This window comes from Entelurus aequoreus, linkage group LG17, assembly GCF_033978785.1.
Source record: "Entelurus aequoreus isolate RoL-2023_Sb linkage group LG17, RoL_Eaeq_v1.1, whole genome shotgun sequence".
Taxonomy (NCBI): domain Eukaryota; kingdom Metazoa; phylum Chordata; class Actinopteri; order Syngnathiformes; family Syngnathidae; genus Entelurus; species Entelurus aequoreus.
The window spans coordinates 41,828,086-41,844,396 of NC_084747.1; the positions used below are offsets into that span (position 1 = coordinate 41,828,086).

At 39.3% G+C, this 16,311-nt stretch overlaps 1 protein-coding gene across 13 annotated transcripts in view; it reads left to right on the forward strand.

Annotated features, from left to right (window-relative positions):
- adgrd2 (adhesion G protein-coupled receptor D2) overlaps positions 1–16,311 on the forward strand; it is a 183,947-nt gene that overhangs the window by 86,763 nt on the left and 80,873 nt on the right. For all 13 annotated transcript variants that reach the window (XM_062025704.1, XM_062025703.1, XM_062025701.1 and 10 more), the window contains 5 exons: positions 9,659–9,764; positions 9,827–9,882; positions 10,008–10,134; positions 10,223–10,326; positions 15,171–15,273. In XM_062025704.1, coding sequence (XP_061881688.1) covers positions 9,659–9,764; positions 9,827–9,882; positions 10,008–10,134; positions 10,223–10,326; positions 15,171–15,273 — 496 coding nt within the window. The remainder of the gene's footprint in view (positions 1–9,658; positions 9,765–9,826; positions 9,883–10,007; positions 10,135–10,222; positions 10,327–15,170; positions 15,274–16,311) is intronic.

A 16,311-nucleotide genomic window follows, 5' to 3' on the forward strand; every position in this document is an offset into this window, starting at 1 on the left:
ATGTCATCAGGATACCACCCGCAATCTAATGGACAATCTGAAAGAGCCAACCAGGACTTGGGGGCGGCCTTGAGATGTGTTTGTCACCAACATCCATCATTGTGGTCCACCTATCTCCCTTGGGTGGAGTATGCCCGTAACACTCATTTGTTCTTCTACTGGCCGGTCCCCTTTTCAAGTGGTACATGGATTCCAACCTCCTATATTTTCCTCTCAGGAAGTAGAGTCCGCAGTCCCTTCCGTGACTGCCTTCCTGCGCCGGGTGCACCGTGTGTGGCGTGATACCCGTGCCGCCCTATCTCGCACTGCCAGACGAAACCAAACCATGGCAAATCGTCATCGCAGACCAGCCCTTGACAACAAACCCGGCCAAAAGATTTGGCTATCATCCCGAAATATCACACTGCCAGGAGAGTCGAAGAAACTGGCACCGAGATTCATTGGACCATACGAGGTGAAGCGGATGATTACTCCCGTCAAAGCTCGACTCAAGGTACCTAAGTCTTTTAAATCATACCCAGTCTACCATGTCTCCCGCCTGAAGCCCGTCGAGTCGAGCGACCTTAGCCCTCCATCAGTGTCTCCCCCAGCGCCTCTGCAGGTGGAGGGTCATCCGGCCTTCATACTCAACACCATCCTGGACGCCAGGAGGCGAGGCAGGGGGGTGCAGTTTCTGATCGACTGGAAGGGTTACCCCCCAGAGGATCGTTCCTGGATCTCTCGTTCCCTTATCATTGATAAAACGCTAATTACGGATTTTTATCAAAGATTTCCTGAAAAACCAGGAGGTCCACCAGGTGGCGTCCATTGATTAAGGGGGGGATACTGTCACCACCTGCTGCCACCTTGTGGTTTGTATTCAGTTTTCCTTGTTGCTGCAGTTGACCTTGTTGACCTTAACTTCATTTCCCCTTCCCCTTAGAGAGTTCCTGTGTTTCCATTGTGGGCGGAGTTGTGAGACGTGCACAGCTGCTCCCAATTTACCCTGATGCTATTTAAGCAGCACCTTGGCAGCAGGATGGCACTTGGTGGTTCCACTCCTCGGCTCTTCACTTCTGATGGCTTCCATGCTTCATGTTTCTTGCAGCTTGTCATTCTGGCCACTCCCGGTGCCATCCAGCTTGGTGTCTACGTCGGCGGTAGCACTTCTTGCAACTCCGACCCAAGTTTGTTCTATTTTTATATATTAGTTTTTGTTTTCTCCACGGTGCCCATTTTGAGTTCTCCTTTTTGCACCGTCGCCTTTTGTTCCCTCCAGTGAGGAGCGCCTTTTTGTGAGTACACTACTTCAGTAAAGAACTGTTCAACTCAACTTTGGTCTGCATCCTTGGGTTCCTCTCAAACTGTGTTATACAGAGCTGTGACAGAAATCATTTTAACAATATTGTTTACTCATATAATTGAAGACGCCACACCAGTGCTGTTCTTTTCAGAATGTAAAATAGTGATTTATGATCATATGTGTAAACATAGTCATGTTTGGTTTTGGTATACTGGGAGGTTATAGAGGACTGAGTTTTTTATTTCAGGGTATTGTTACCTCTCTGCAACTCATGCTGATGTTTAAACTGTGTTGTTGCACACTGATCCTAAATACTTGACACTTTCAAGCACTTTTCAATAAAGTCGTGAATACTATGGGTGCACAAAAAAATTCAATTCAAATACATCGCCATTTTAATTCAATTGTTTTATAATTTTCAAAAATCGATTTGAAAGTGATTTTGATGCTATAAATATGGAACTTGGAGATTAGATATGTTGACTTAAATGGAGTGCTAACCCAAATAAAAAGGAAACGTCTGCGGCCAGCTGGACCAGACAGACAACTGTCCATCGAGTGAGTCACTATAATATTGATCATGATACACGCAGCACGTCATGTGTGTTATTACAACTTCAGTTCATACGCTGTCTGGCTGGCTGTGTACAAACAAAACATGAAATAATACTTTACAGATACTGTAATATGATTGTTCATGTTTTTCAGTCAGTACAGATTAGTGTTGTATCGCAGTGTTGTGTATTACACTGTACACACTCAACAGCGTTTTTGTGTTGGCGTAGAAGCTCGCTTGTCTCTTTCCATAGTTAGCTTTTACGGCTAATACCGTAGCACGCTGATGTGTTACTATGCTAGTAAAAGAGTTCCTCAGTGTTCTTACAATAACAATGTCTCTACAGCTTAGGTTAAAAAACATAAATGAAGTATTGTTGACTGTTTTTAAACGCATTTTCATAGTGATTTATAGGTAGAATCGATTGCTCCCATTAGCTTTATTGCTAGCCACCAGAGGTGGGACCAAGTCATTGCTTTGCAAGTCACAAGTAAGTCTCAAGTCTTTGCCCTCAAGTCTCGAGTCAAGTCCCGAGTCAAGACAGGCAAGTCCCGAGTCAAGTACAAAGTCAAGACTGGAAAGTCTCAAGTCAAGTCACAAGTCCTGCATTTTGAGTTTTGAGTCCTTTCAAGTCCTTTTGACCACAGACTAATATATTTACACAGATTGTGTATGCTTTTAAACCGCTGTATTTATTTATTAAAACAAGTGCATTTGAAATAGCAGGAAAGAAAATAGTACTGACATTGCAATTCATAATAGCACTATTAACCAGTCATTTTAATAGTTTAAACAATTTTAAACATTTAACTCATTCCTTTACAGAATAAACAGATTTGCAAAAACATGTGCAACTGTACTTATTTGTACAAAAGTGTTAACATTGTATTTCCATGGCATATTGCATTGTAACTAGTTCTACATCAGTTTCTATTCTGTTCTTACCTTATCTCATTGATCTCATCTCATACTGTATGTGTGTTGATGTGTGCGTACAAATGAAAAACATAACAAATACATGAACATAACAATGGACAGAGTTGTACTTTTTAGATGTCAGGGCCCTATGCAATATGTACACATATTCTTAATATAGTATACATTTTAACTGACCTTTATTTGACTAGGTTTGTCTTTTTGTAGGTGGCTAAAATATGCGGTGCTGCTGACCGCCGTCTAACGTTATGTTACTGTGTGTGATACATTGACTAACGTAACGTTATGTATAGGTACCTCATGCAACCCTGCTTAAAAAATCACTTGACAAAAAGTATGAATAAGGTAGCAAACTGCAGTGGACGCAACATATTGCCGTGTTTGAAATGACGTTATAACCATAAACATCTTATAAGTAGACGCAATATTGGTTGCTGTGACGCGAGCAATTTGCATCTTGAAGTGGTGATGAGGAGCCGGCGAGCAGCCTAAACTGACAGTTGACAGGTAGAAAACAAAGATGCCGGGCTGGTGTTCAGCGTTTTCCTGATCAAATGAGCGGACTGTTGAAAATAGGAATCGGGGGATTACTTTTCACAAGTAAGATTTAACATTAATGTACTATTGGTTGTATTTTATGAAAATAACATTACCACAGAGTTGAGAAGGAGCAAAGATCTTCAATATTTGTATGTGAAAATCACAAATAAATCTTCTGGGGGAGGATGACGCCCCTACAGGGGTTTGGTTTACAAACTTTCAGCCCCACCTAAAACAAAATTCACCAGCCGCCATTGATTATAATGCATTCTCATTTTAGGCAAAATATAAGACAATACTTTCTTAACAGTATAATTGTAACCAGGAATAAGTCTTCAAGTAACAATATTCAAATACTGACATTGTTGGGTAAAACAGAATTTGGTTTTATTCCGAATCCAGTGAAACGGATTGGTGGTTTTAGCTGATATAAAGACTTTCAGGTGTTTATATATGTTTAAGTATTTGGCAGACGCTTTTATCCAAAGCGACATACATAAAAAATACATGTATAACAATCACTGTAAACATGATCATTTAAGGGAAGAATGTAATACAAAATATCAATACAAAGTGTCATGACAGAATAAACTCTCTGCTGCTGCAACAACAGAGATACGGTCTATAAGATATATAGATATCTAATGTATTCATACATTGTTTATGTAGCATAGTAACGTAATCATATTGTTTCTTCAATTTAAAAATAGCTGACCGTTTTTTCCCCCTTCTCTGGGATTATATTCCCAGTTTTAATCTCGGACGTCTGGTCACTTATAGCGTATAAGAATATTCTATTACTGTTAAGCAAACTATGAATAATAAAACGTGTCTGTTATCATAGCTACACGTATGACAAAAAAGCGTGTGAAAATGAGTGGTATTCAGTGAGGTAAAATGAATTAAATGCGCTGACAGTTCATTGCTCCTGCCAAATGAATTGCACTGAGTGGAGCGGATCACCACTCCAAGATGGCGGCCCCGCGTCTCGTCTGCGCCAGTAGGCAGTAGTGCTCGATGCTGTGTACCCTTATAAGATGTCTATGGTTATGAATTTATGGCGTTAGCAGTGAGTTTACAGCCTCACTGATTTAACTACACAGCAAATAAAAGTCATGTTACTTAGCCAATAAACGTTATCTTACATTCAAAACTTACCCTTCTTTGTGCAACTTCAAATGTCGAACGAAGTTGGAAGTTGTTGCGTCTCCGTCTCCGTCTGTAATATTCCAACTGCGTGATTTGCATACGGCAATTCGTTGACCAAGTCGTAGTTTTTATACCCGAACGAAACCAACTTTGGTATAAATCTTTCTCACTGGCGCGTTGTTTGACAACTCTTGTTCATTGGTTGTCCTGCAATTTGATTGGCTGGATGCTGTGTGATGAAAACAATGTAGATCTAATTTGATTGGCTGTTGTCCTGAGAGCACACACGCCGACACGCAGCACACACGCTGATAGACTGACACGTACAAAATGAAAGCTACTGAGCGCTCCCAAATAACTTTTTAAGCTTTAGGTTTTGGGGAAAGTAGCAAGTCATGTCAAGTCAAAAGGCTCAAGTCCAAGTGAAGTCACAAGTCATTGATGTTAAAGTCTAAGTCGAGTTGCAAGTCTCTTTACATTTTGTCAAGTCGAGTCTAAAGTCATCAAATTCATGACTCGAGTCCAAGTCATGTGACTCGAGTCCACACCTCTGCTAGCCACCAAGAACACACCGATTTTTACATGTTAGAAAGCGAAAAAAACAAAAACCTTTTGTCTTCTTGATTGTGAACAATAGGCTAAATTCCAAAAAACGTGCAATTTTTTAGAGAACTGCTTAGTCACCAGGAGTTGTTTCTAACTTGCAACCTGTTTTGAAAAAGTTTCATTATAATTACTATACCAAATAACAGAGGGGTACTTAACCTTTTTAACCTTGGGGCCCAACGTTTCCACTACAGATGGGCCCAGGACCCACTCCAATATTAACACTGAATTAGTTATCTTAATCTTGATTTTAATCGTGTACAATAATTATACATAATCGACTTACAGTTTACAACCTTGTCAAATGATATGAAAGCATGTGTTGATCACAAAGATTATTTATTTAACATAAACATTTTAGACATAGGTCAGGCTGATTAGAAAAATGAATACTAATCAAATATACTGTATAAGAAAAGATCACTAGTTTGTAACAAAAAAGAGGATGGGGTTTACCTTGCCTCAGATATTATTATTTTGCAGTGCAGATTAGAACAGTGATATGCTGGTGCAACCCGTCATATGTTGCTCAATGGGAAAATATTGACGAAGAAATGCCCTCCATCCCCATACAAGCAATCCTGGGTGAAATGGACCCTTAAGTGTGGAAAATGATCATAAAGGAATGCAAACTCGAGAGTGAAATTACAGTTCTTAAATGGTGTGCCTATGATTCAGAGTTTACACCTAATAAATTACACTCAAGATTCAAGGACTGGATATCTAAGGGTATAACAGCTTTATGTAGTGTAATGAAAGATTTTAAAAAAATGCTTAGTTTTGAAACTATTAAAAGGACACATTTATTAGAAAACCAAAATTTCTATCGATATTTGCAGTTGCGTCATTTTGTTAATTTGAAGGTGAAAAATCTGACAAAGACGAGTATATGTTTGATTGAACTGTTTACAAAAGCCTATAATTCAGAAACTATTGATAGAACTGTTTCATGCTAGTACAAGTGTCTGTTGAATCTGAAATCATATTCAACTTCATATTCTAAAACAAAATGGGAGAAGGAAGGAGGGATAACTATATCCGAGGAAGGATGGACAATAATATGGAAAAATCAATGGACTTGTACCAGCTCACCCAAGTGGAGGCTTGGCTGGTGATCAGATTTTTTACCACACTTTCTCAGAAGTCTCACTATGATAACTCCCCTGTATGTTGGATACATTGTGGGAACCTAAACGCAAACCATTACCATGTTTTCTGGGACTGCTCTGCCATAAAGGACTATTGGAAAGTGATACACCAAGCTCTACAGAATATTTTCAAATGTGAAGTACCCCTTGAAAGTAAGACTCTGGCCCCCTTGTCTGGTCTAGATGGTGTGTCTCGGTTGTTTGGACGGTAGAGTGTTTATGCGAGTTTGGGTTGGGGGGGTCGGGTCTTTTGGTGGGGGAGGTGTTAATGTCTCTTGTTTGCATGTTGGCGTTTGGGCTGACTGGCGGGCTGGCGCTGGCTGGTCTCCGTGATCCTGTTGGCGTGTGGTTGCCAGGGTATTGCAGCTGCTGTTTCTGCTGCCGTTTGTTTGTGGTGTGGGCGCCCGTGGCTGCTGGGTCCGGTGCAGGGGGGTGGCTGATGTTGTGACTTGTGGTTGTCGGGGCTGACGAACTTGCCGGCTTCATATTCGTTTATTGTCGTGTTGGTTGGCTTTTTCGGGTGTGGGCCTGGGATGCCCTTGCGCCCTACTGCGCCGCCCTTCATGCCCGGTGTCATGCCGTCATCTGGGCCGGGCTTGTCGGGGATTGTCCCTGGGTGACGGGGGTGCGCAGCCGGACCTGTAGGGCTTGGGGGAGGGGATCGGCTGGTTCTCAGTCGGCGCCGGGCTTGATCGCTGGCCGGGCTCTGGGGTTCCTGTCGCTGGCCGGCCTGGTTGCGTGGGGCCGGTGGTCCCTTGTTTCCTGGGCGCCACACCTGCTGTTTGTGGGTTGGGCTCTCTGCCACATACATACACAAATACAGTACATACCTACATACTCAAAGTTCGTACATCCACACGCACAATCACTCTACAAACATACATATACACATACCTGTACATGTACATATACATCCACTGTACAAACATACATTTACACATACTGTACATATACATTCACTGTACAAACATGCATATACACATACTGTACATATACAAGTACATATACATACATACATACACATAATCACGCTTCATCAAACATAAATTAACGTTGTTACCCTAGGGTAAACTGGGTAACACATGGCACACTGACAAAGCTTAACCTATTGTTACTATATCTACAAGGTTAATATAGCTGGCTTCTTTCTTCCCCTCCATTTTTCTGCTTTCTTTTGTATCTCTAGTTATCATTACGTATATGTATTGTTGCATTTGAACAACTGTATTGTTGATAATAGAGGTAAATTATTGGTATTATTCATTATCAATAGTGCTATTTCTATTGGTATTGCTCCATTTGTAGTATAATAATGCTCATTGTCATTTCTGTATTATTATTTATTTCAATAACTGCTTCTTTGCTATCACTTTTACAATCATATTTGTACATATCGTATTTGCTGATGTTGCTCTATTGTTGTTGTCGTTATTGTTGTGTTTGCTATTGTTTTTGTCTGTCTTATCCCCCTCTTGTCCCCACAATTTCCCCCTCTGTCTTTGTTGTGGTCTCAAAAAAAGTGAGAATCCAAATGCAGATCCGTAAAAATCTATATTTAATAACAAAAAATCACTGGAGAAAATAAATAAATTGTAACAAAAGATTATCTCCAGGAAAACCGGGTCAAAAGTCTGTCCTCCACCTGAGGAAATACAGAAAACAGGATTACAAAAGGTTCAGGGCAAAAGACAGGGTAAGTGAGCTCAGACTAGATTCTACCACAGGCAACGGACAAATTGGCACCGGCTGAGTGGAGATCCAGGGTTTAAGTCTGGTGGTTGATTAGAAACAGGTGGGGTCGGATGACTGGCAGCACACCTGAAACTAATGACAGGGTAGGAGACTTACAGACACAAGAGGGGAGGGGAGTAGGAAAACAAGAGAAAAAAGAGCAGGAGAACCACCCTCATGACAGTCTTCCTTTTTTTCTTTTTCTACCCCCTCCTGCTCCGGCCCGGCTGCACCAAATGATAATATAAATACATTTAATAAAGTCAAATACAAATAAGGCATCAAGAGAAGTATCCCACACTTCTCTTTTGTAAAGTAAATCTGAACAGCCGATATGGGCATCTACATCAACTATATGATTTGCCTGAGAAGCTGGACAGGACAAAAAAAAAAGAAAAGAAAGTCAGACTCTGTTTTTCGGACATGTACCTCAGAATTGGCTGAAAAAAGATAAACATTTAATGGATATCCTATAGTGGGAGACCTGAGAATCAGGTGCTATATATGTGTGTATGTATATATATATATATATATATATATATATATATATATATATATATATATACTACCGTTCAAAAGTTTGGGGTCACCCAAACAATTTTGTGGAGTAGCCTTCATTTCTAAGAACAAGAATAGACTGTCGAGTTTCAGATGAAAGTTCTCTTTTTCTGGCCATTTTGAGCGTTTAATTGACCCCACAAATGTGATGCTCCAGAAACTCAATCTGCTCAAAGGAAGGTCAGTTTTGTACCTTCTGTAACGAGCTAAACTGTTTTCAGATGTGTGAACATGATTGCACAAGGGTTTTCTAATCATCAGTTAGCCTTCTGAGCCAATGAGCAAACACATTGTACCATTAGAACACTGGAGTGATAGTTGCTGGAAATGGGCCTCTATACACCTATGTAGATATTGCACCAAAAACCAGACATTTGCAGCTAGAATAGTCATTTACCACATTAGTGAAGTGAAGTGAATTACATTTATATAGCGCTTTTTCTCAAGTGACTCAAAGCACTTTACATTGTGAAACCCAATATCTAAGTTACATTTAAACCAGTGTGGGTGGCACTGGGAGCAGGTGGGTAAAGTGTCTTGCCCAAGGACACAACGGCAGTGACTAGGATGGCGGAAGCGGGGATCGAACCTGCAACCCTCAAGTTGCTGGCACGGCCGCTCTACCAACTGAGCTATACCGTCCCAATGTATAGAGTGTATTTCTTTAAAGTTAAGACTAGTTTAAAGTTACCTTCATTGAAAAGTACAGTGCTTTTCCTTCAAAAATAAGGACATTTCAATGTGACCCCAAACTTTTGAACGGTAGTGTATATCTTAAATAAACTGTCAAAAAAAATACAGCTTCACCGCTTTAGTCATATTTTTTGCGCTTAAGAAGCTTTTCTATGACTTCAGCTCCAGACTTCTTCTGTTTGTTTGACATTGTCATTACTGCTTCAAGTGGTGGAAAAGTGTATTACAACTGAGCGCCGCCAATACGGACCACAGCTGAGAAACAGATATTTTTTGGAGGCCCAACAATGGGCTAAGAAACGCTGAAATAAATCTAATGCAAGACTTGTGTTGAATCGATTCTGACTCGAATCGTTAGGTTGCCAAAGATTCACAACCTGATCAATGATGTACATGGGTTTACGGTGGAAAGCCATAGGTATGGCCTACTAAAACTCTGTTTCCTTGTGTACCCTTCAGATATCTGGGTACTATCCTGGGCTCCTCGGTCATATCCACCACTGTTCTGGGAGACAATCAGCCCGTCAGCACAGCGGTCCACTTTCATCTCCATCACAAAGTGCAGGTGAGAAGGATCCCTTTCCAACAGATTTCCCTTTGACTCTTCGTATCAAATACTGGTCCTAGAATCCTGCCGGGGCTGTGTACGACTCCGTGTGCGCCTTCTGGGACTTTACTCTCACGTAAGAGATATTTGGAGTTTTTACATTCCTGCCAGAGCTATCTTAGCTGCCACAATCCGAGATATTTAACTGTTTTCCGTTCTTCCCATTCCTGTGCGAACATGCGACTATATGTGTCTGCCTAGTCCTGAGGCGGGCGGCTGGTGGAATACTAAAGGGTGCAAGGTTGTTTCCAGACACTACGACCACACGGTGTGCTACTGCAACCACACCACCAACTTTGCATTGCTACTGCAAGTCTACGAAGCCCAGGTAGCGTCTGAGCCGTCTTCAACTGTATGTACCGCTATTTACAGCTCATTGCGTGGGCGGGGTCTGTGGATCCATGCGTGTGTTTCAGCCGAGTCCAGAAAACAAACAAGCTCTGCAGGTGCTGACGTTCATTGGCTGTGGAGTGTCTCTGTGTGGCCTCCTCTTCACCTTCATCCTTTTCATTGTCGTGGGGTGAGTCACAAGCATCAGAGTGCACCCTTCATACCGCTGACGGTGAAAGCATATTTTTTTTAAACTACCACATTCACATAGGGGAAAAAAATAACACATTATACAAACCCCGTTTCCATATGAGTTGGGAAATTGTGTTACATGTAAATATAAACGGAATACAATGATTTGCAAATCTTTTTCAACCAATATTCAATTGAATGCATTACAAACACAAGATATTTGATGTTCAAACTCATAAACTTTATTTTTTTTTGCAAATAATAATTAACTTAGAATTTCATGGCTGTAACACGTGCCAAAGTATTTGGGAAAAGGCATGTTCACCACTGTGTTACATGGCCTTTCCTTTTAACAACACTCAGTAAATGTTTGGGAACTGAGAAAACACATTTTTTAAGCTTCTCAGGTGGAATTCTTTCCCATTCTTGCTTGATGTACAGCTTAAATTGTTCAACAGTCCGGGGGTCTCCGTTGTGGTATTTTAGGCTTCATAATGCGCCACACATTTTCAATGGGAGACCGGTCTGGACTACAGGCAGGCCAGTCTAGTACCTGCACTCTTTTACTATGAAGCCACGATGATGTAACATGTGGCTTGGCATTGTCTTGCTGAAATAAGCAGGGGCGTCCATGGTAACGTTGCTTGGATGGCAACATATGTTGCTCCAAAACCTGTATGTACCTTTCAGCATTAATGGCGCCTTCACAGATGTGTAAGTTACCCATGTCTTGGGTATTAACACACCCCCATACCATCACAGATGCTGGCTTTTCAACTTTGCGCCTATAACAATCCGGATGGTTCTTTTCCTCTTTGGTCCGGAGGACACGACGTCCACAGTTTCCAAAAACAATTTGAAATGTGGACTCGTCAGACCACAGAACACTTTTCCACTTTGTATCAGTCCATCTTAGATGAGCTCAGGCCCAGCGAAGCCGACGGCGTTTCTGGGTGTTGTTGACAAACGGTTTTCGCCCTGCATAGGAGAGTTTTAACTTGCACTTACAGATGTAGCGACCAACTGTAGTTACTGACAGTGGGTTTCTGAAGTGTTCCTGAGCCCATGTGGTGATATCCTTTACACACTGATGTCGCTTGTTGATGCAGTACAGCCTGAGGGATCGAAGGTCACGGGCTTAGCTGCTTACGTGCAGTGATTTCTCCAGATTCTCTGAACCCTTTGATGATATTACGGACCGTAGATGGTGAAATCCCTAAATTCCTTGCAATAGCTGGTTGAGAAAGGTTTTTCTTAAACTGTTCAACAATTTGCTCACGCATTTGTCGACAAAGTGGTGACCCTCGCCCCATCCTTGTTTGTGAATGACTGAGCATTTCATGGAATCTACTTTTAAACCCAATCATGGCACCCACCTGTTCCCAATTTGCCTGTACACCTGTGGGATGTTCCAAATAAGTGTTTGATGAGCATTCCTCAACTTTAGCAGTATTTATTGCCACCTTTCCCGACTTCTTTGGCACGTGTTGCTGGCATCAAATTCTAAAGTTAATGATTATTTGCAAAAAAAAAAAGTTTATCAGTTTGAACATCAAATTTGTTGTCTTTGTAGCATATTCAACTGAATATGGGTTGAAAATGATTTGCAAATAATTGTATTCCGTTTATATTTACATCTAACACAATTTCCCAACTCATATGGAAACGGGGTTTGTAGTTGGAGAGTTTTCTAAAAATGCTGAACATTGCTGTTGGATGTTCAGTTCAATTTCTCCGGACGATCCGAGGACTTGTTCACACTTTTGACCATATGAGATCCGTATCGGGAGTGTTTCATGTCAATAGGCCATTTTCCGCCAAAAATTCAGGAACTTTGGGTTCCTGGTACCTCTAGTCCCTGGATCTATAGGTTCCTGTAGAAGTGTATGGTTTGTGTTTCCATCACATCTCACAAATCAGGTAGTTTATACAAATCAGACTGATCGGAGCGGTTTAGTATATTTAATCTACACTGATACCATGTCAATAAACAGACAATATCAGGTCAAACTTCCTTTACTAAAAAGTAAATAAATGAAATACAAAGCAATCATCTACAAAACGATATGATTTATGAAATAAAGTGTACCAAATTGTTCATAAAAAGTTAGACTTTTGTCCGCAATGTCCAACAGTGAGAAAGTCGTCCTCTGATTAAATGATGAATTCATGAGGGTCAAGTGATACCTTTTGGTCCATTTCAGCTGTAAATAACAATATATATAAATAATAACTGTCAGTATTTATCTGTAAATAATAATATATGAATAATAACTGTCAGTACTTATCTGTAAATAATAATATATGAATAATAACTGTCAGTGTTTATCTGTAAATAACAATATATAAATATTACATGTCAGTGTTTATTTGTAAATAACAATATATAAATAATATATTGCAATGTTTATCTGTAAATAACAATAAATAAATAATATATGTCAGTGTTTATATGTAAATAACAATATATAAATAATAAATGTCAGTGTCATGTGTAAATAACAATATATAAATGCCAGTGTTTATCTGTAAATAACAATATATAAATGATAAGTGTCAGTGTTTGTCTGTAAATAACAATATACATTATAAATAATAAATGTCAATGTTTATCTGTAATTAGCAATATATAAATAATAAATGTCAGTGTTTATCTGTAAATAACAATATATAAATAATACATGTCAGTGTTTATCTGTAAATAAAAATATATAGATAATAAATGTCAGTGTTTATCTGTAAATAACAATATATAAATAATACATGTCAGTGTTTATCTGTAAATAACAATATATAGATAATAAATGTCAGTGTTTATCTGTAAATAATATATAGATAATAAATGTCAGTGTTTATCTGTATTTACAAATATATAAATAATAAATGTCAGTGTTTATCTGTATTTACAAATATATAAATAATAAATGTCAGTGTTTATCTGTAAATTAAAATATATAGATAAAACACGTCAGTGTTTGTCTGTAAATAACAATATATAGATAATAAATGTCAGTGTGTAGTGTAATCAGTCTAACTAAAGATTATTGTGTAGATCAGGAGTCACCAACGCAGTGCTCGCGGGCACCAGGTCGCCCGTAAGGACCAGATGAGTCGCCCGCTGGCCTGTTCTAAAAATAGCTCAAATAGCAGCACTTACCAATGAGCTGCCTCTATTTTTTAAATTTTATTTATTTATTAGTGTGACAGTCCTAACTGTCGTGCGGGTTCTCAGGACCATCCAGGGAAGACTTTGTCGTGAGACGGTTTAGACTTCTTTATTATTTCAATCACAGAGTCTTTTGCTTGCTTTTCAGCAGCTGCCTTTTTTCTCACGTGAGCACACGAATGGTTTCCTCCCATCTGCCGTCTGCTTTTCAGCAGCACGTCGCCGTCGTTTGCGTGGCAGCAGAGGATGGTGTCCTCCCGTCCGCCGTCTTTCTCCGTCTCCTCCCTTGATGTTCACGTCTCTCTGTCCACAGCTGCGCGCTCCACGCACCTTATGCTGATTGCGGCGTCGCTCCCAGCGCGCCCCGCCTTGCCGCTCCCTCGTCCACGCCTCCTCGCTGCCATTTTGGAGCGGGCGCCGTCGGTCCGCCGGCCCCGCCTCACCACAACTAGCAAGCTGGTCTCGCTTTGCTCGACATTTTTAATTCTAAGAGAGACAAAACTCAAATAGAATTTGAAAATCCAAGAAAATATTTTAAAGACTTGGTCTTCACTTGTTTAAATAAATTCATTTATTTTTTTACTTTGCTTCTTATAACTTTCAGAAAGACAATTTTTAGAGAAAAAATACAACCTTAAAAATGATTTTAGGATTTTTAAACACATATACCTTTTTACCTTTTAAATTCCTTCCTCTTCTTTCCTGACAATTTAAATCAATGTTCAAGTATTTTTTTTTTTATTGTAAAGAATAATAAATACATTTTAATTTAATTCTTCATTTTAGCTTCTGTTTTTTCGACGAAGAATATTTCTGAAATATTTCTTCAAACTTATTATGATTCAAATTTAAAAAAAATATTCTGGCAAATCTAGAAAATCTGTAGAATCAAATTTAAATCTTATTTCAAAGTCTTTTGAATTTATTTTAAAATTTTTGTTCTGGAAAATCTAGAAGAAATAATGATTTTTCTTTGTTAAAAATATAGCTTGGTCCAATTTGTTATATATTCTAACAAAGTGCAGATTGTATTTTAACCTATTCAAAACATGTCATCAAAATTCTAAAATTAATCTTAATCAGGAAAAATGACTAATGATGTTCCATAAATTTTTATTTTTATTTTACATGAGTTATTATTTGTACAAACATGGTGCAAAGTAATTCATGATTTGTTAAAAAAGCTAGTTAAAATGGGATATTGTGATTTCACAAGACTGTCTTAGAAGTGATCATTTGAAAATGTTAAATTTGAAAAATGTGCACTTAGAGAAAATATAAAAATAAAGTCTTGCATATTGATATTTATCTGTTTTATATATATTTAATGTGAGAAATCATTAAGATGATCAGTGTTTCCACAAAGATAAATATCATTAATTATTAATAATAACATAGAGTTAAAGGTAAATTGAGCAAATTGGCTATTTCTGGCAATTTATTTAAGTGTGTGTCAAACTGGTAGCCCTTCGATTAATCAGTACCCAAGAAGTAGCTCTTGGTTTCAAAAAGGTTGGTGACCCCTGGTGTAGATCAACCTAATGGGCCTTGTGGCCAGATTTGGCCACTGGGCCTTGAGTCTGACTCCAGTGAACTAAATAATGAATTACATGTAAACAACAATCAGTAAATGATCAAACACTAATCATGACATTCATATGTTTCTCCTTGCGCAGGGTTCCCAAGTCGGATCGCACTACCGTCCACAAGAACCTGATTGTGGCTCTGGGAGCGGCGGAACTGTTGTTAATGTGCAGTGACTGGGCGTCTGCCAATGAGGTCAGAATAAATGTTGGTGCTGTGATTGAGGAAGAAGAATATTTTCAATTAGCTGAAATAGATGTCACTCAAAGCATGAACAGCCATTTAGTTGCAGAGTGAGAACAAGTTTCTTGGACAGGTTGGGGCACTTTTTGACCCGAAGTGACCCTAAAAGGATAGGGACCTGCCGTGTTTTCTAGACTATAAAGCGCACCGGTATATAAGCCGCACCAACTAAATTTCAACAATTTGTTTTCCATATATTAGCTGCACCAGACTATAAGGCGCAGATATATACGTTGTGAAACGAATTATTTACGCAGAAAGATTCTGTAAATGTTTATTTACATACCTTAATTGTTTCCAAACGGTGTCTGTAACAAAGCAGTAAAATGGCTGATCAAACAAAACAGAAGTCATCGTCATGGTCCCACTAGCTGCGAAAGCTGGCTCTCCAATCGGCTAAACAGAGTCAATAACTCCACGGTCTCGATTTGGTGAATTTACTGAAACAATACAAAAAGAATGCCATTGTAAGTTAATAATAAACGTGTTAGCATATTAGCTAATGCTAACAACACTAGCATCATTACATCATGACAGCACATACAACATGAAAACACTCCTACAGACATAACACATGGGACGGTTTCATAAAAAATAATATTTGTAGTTATATTGTAAAACTTACAAACGTGAATGAAAAATCCATACGAGTAGAAACGCTACGGGCAGCTAGAAAACCGAACGGCACTTCTACTTCCAGTTTAAAGCCTTGAACAGCAGGAATTCCCCTTTACCCAGCGGCACCTGCAGTGAGTGAACTCGTCCAAAAGATGGCGCCACATCACAAACAATAACACGCCATTGAAGTGTTCAATGAAAACGTGTCCTTAATGGCCCTTAGTGAAGAAAAATCCATAAATTAGCCGCACCGTTTTATAAGCCACAGAGTCCAAGGCGTAGGAAAAAAGTAGCGACATATAGTCCTGAATTACAGTACTTTCACTGGAAACGCAACCCAAAAGGTTCCTAAAGTACCACATAACAAACGTC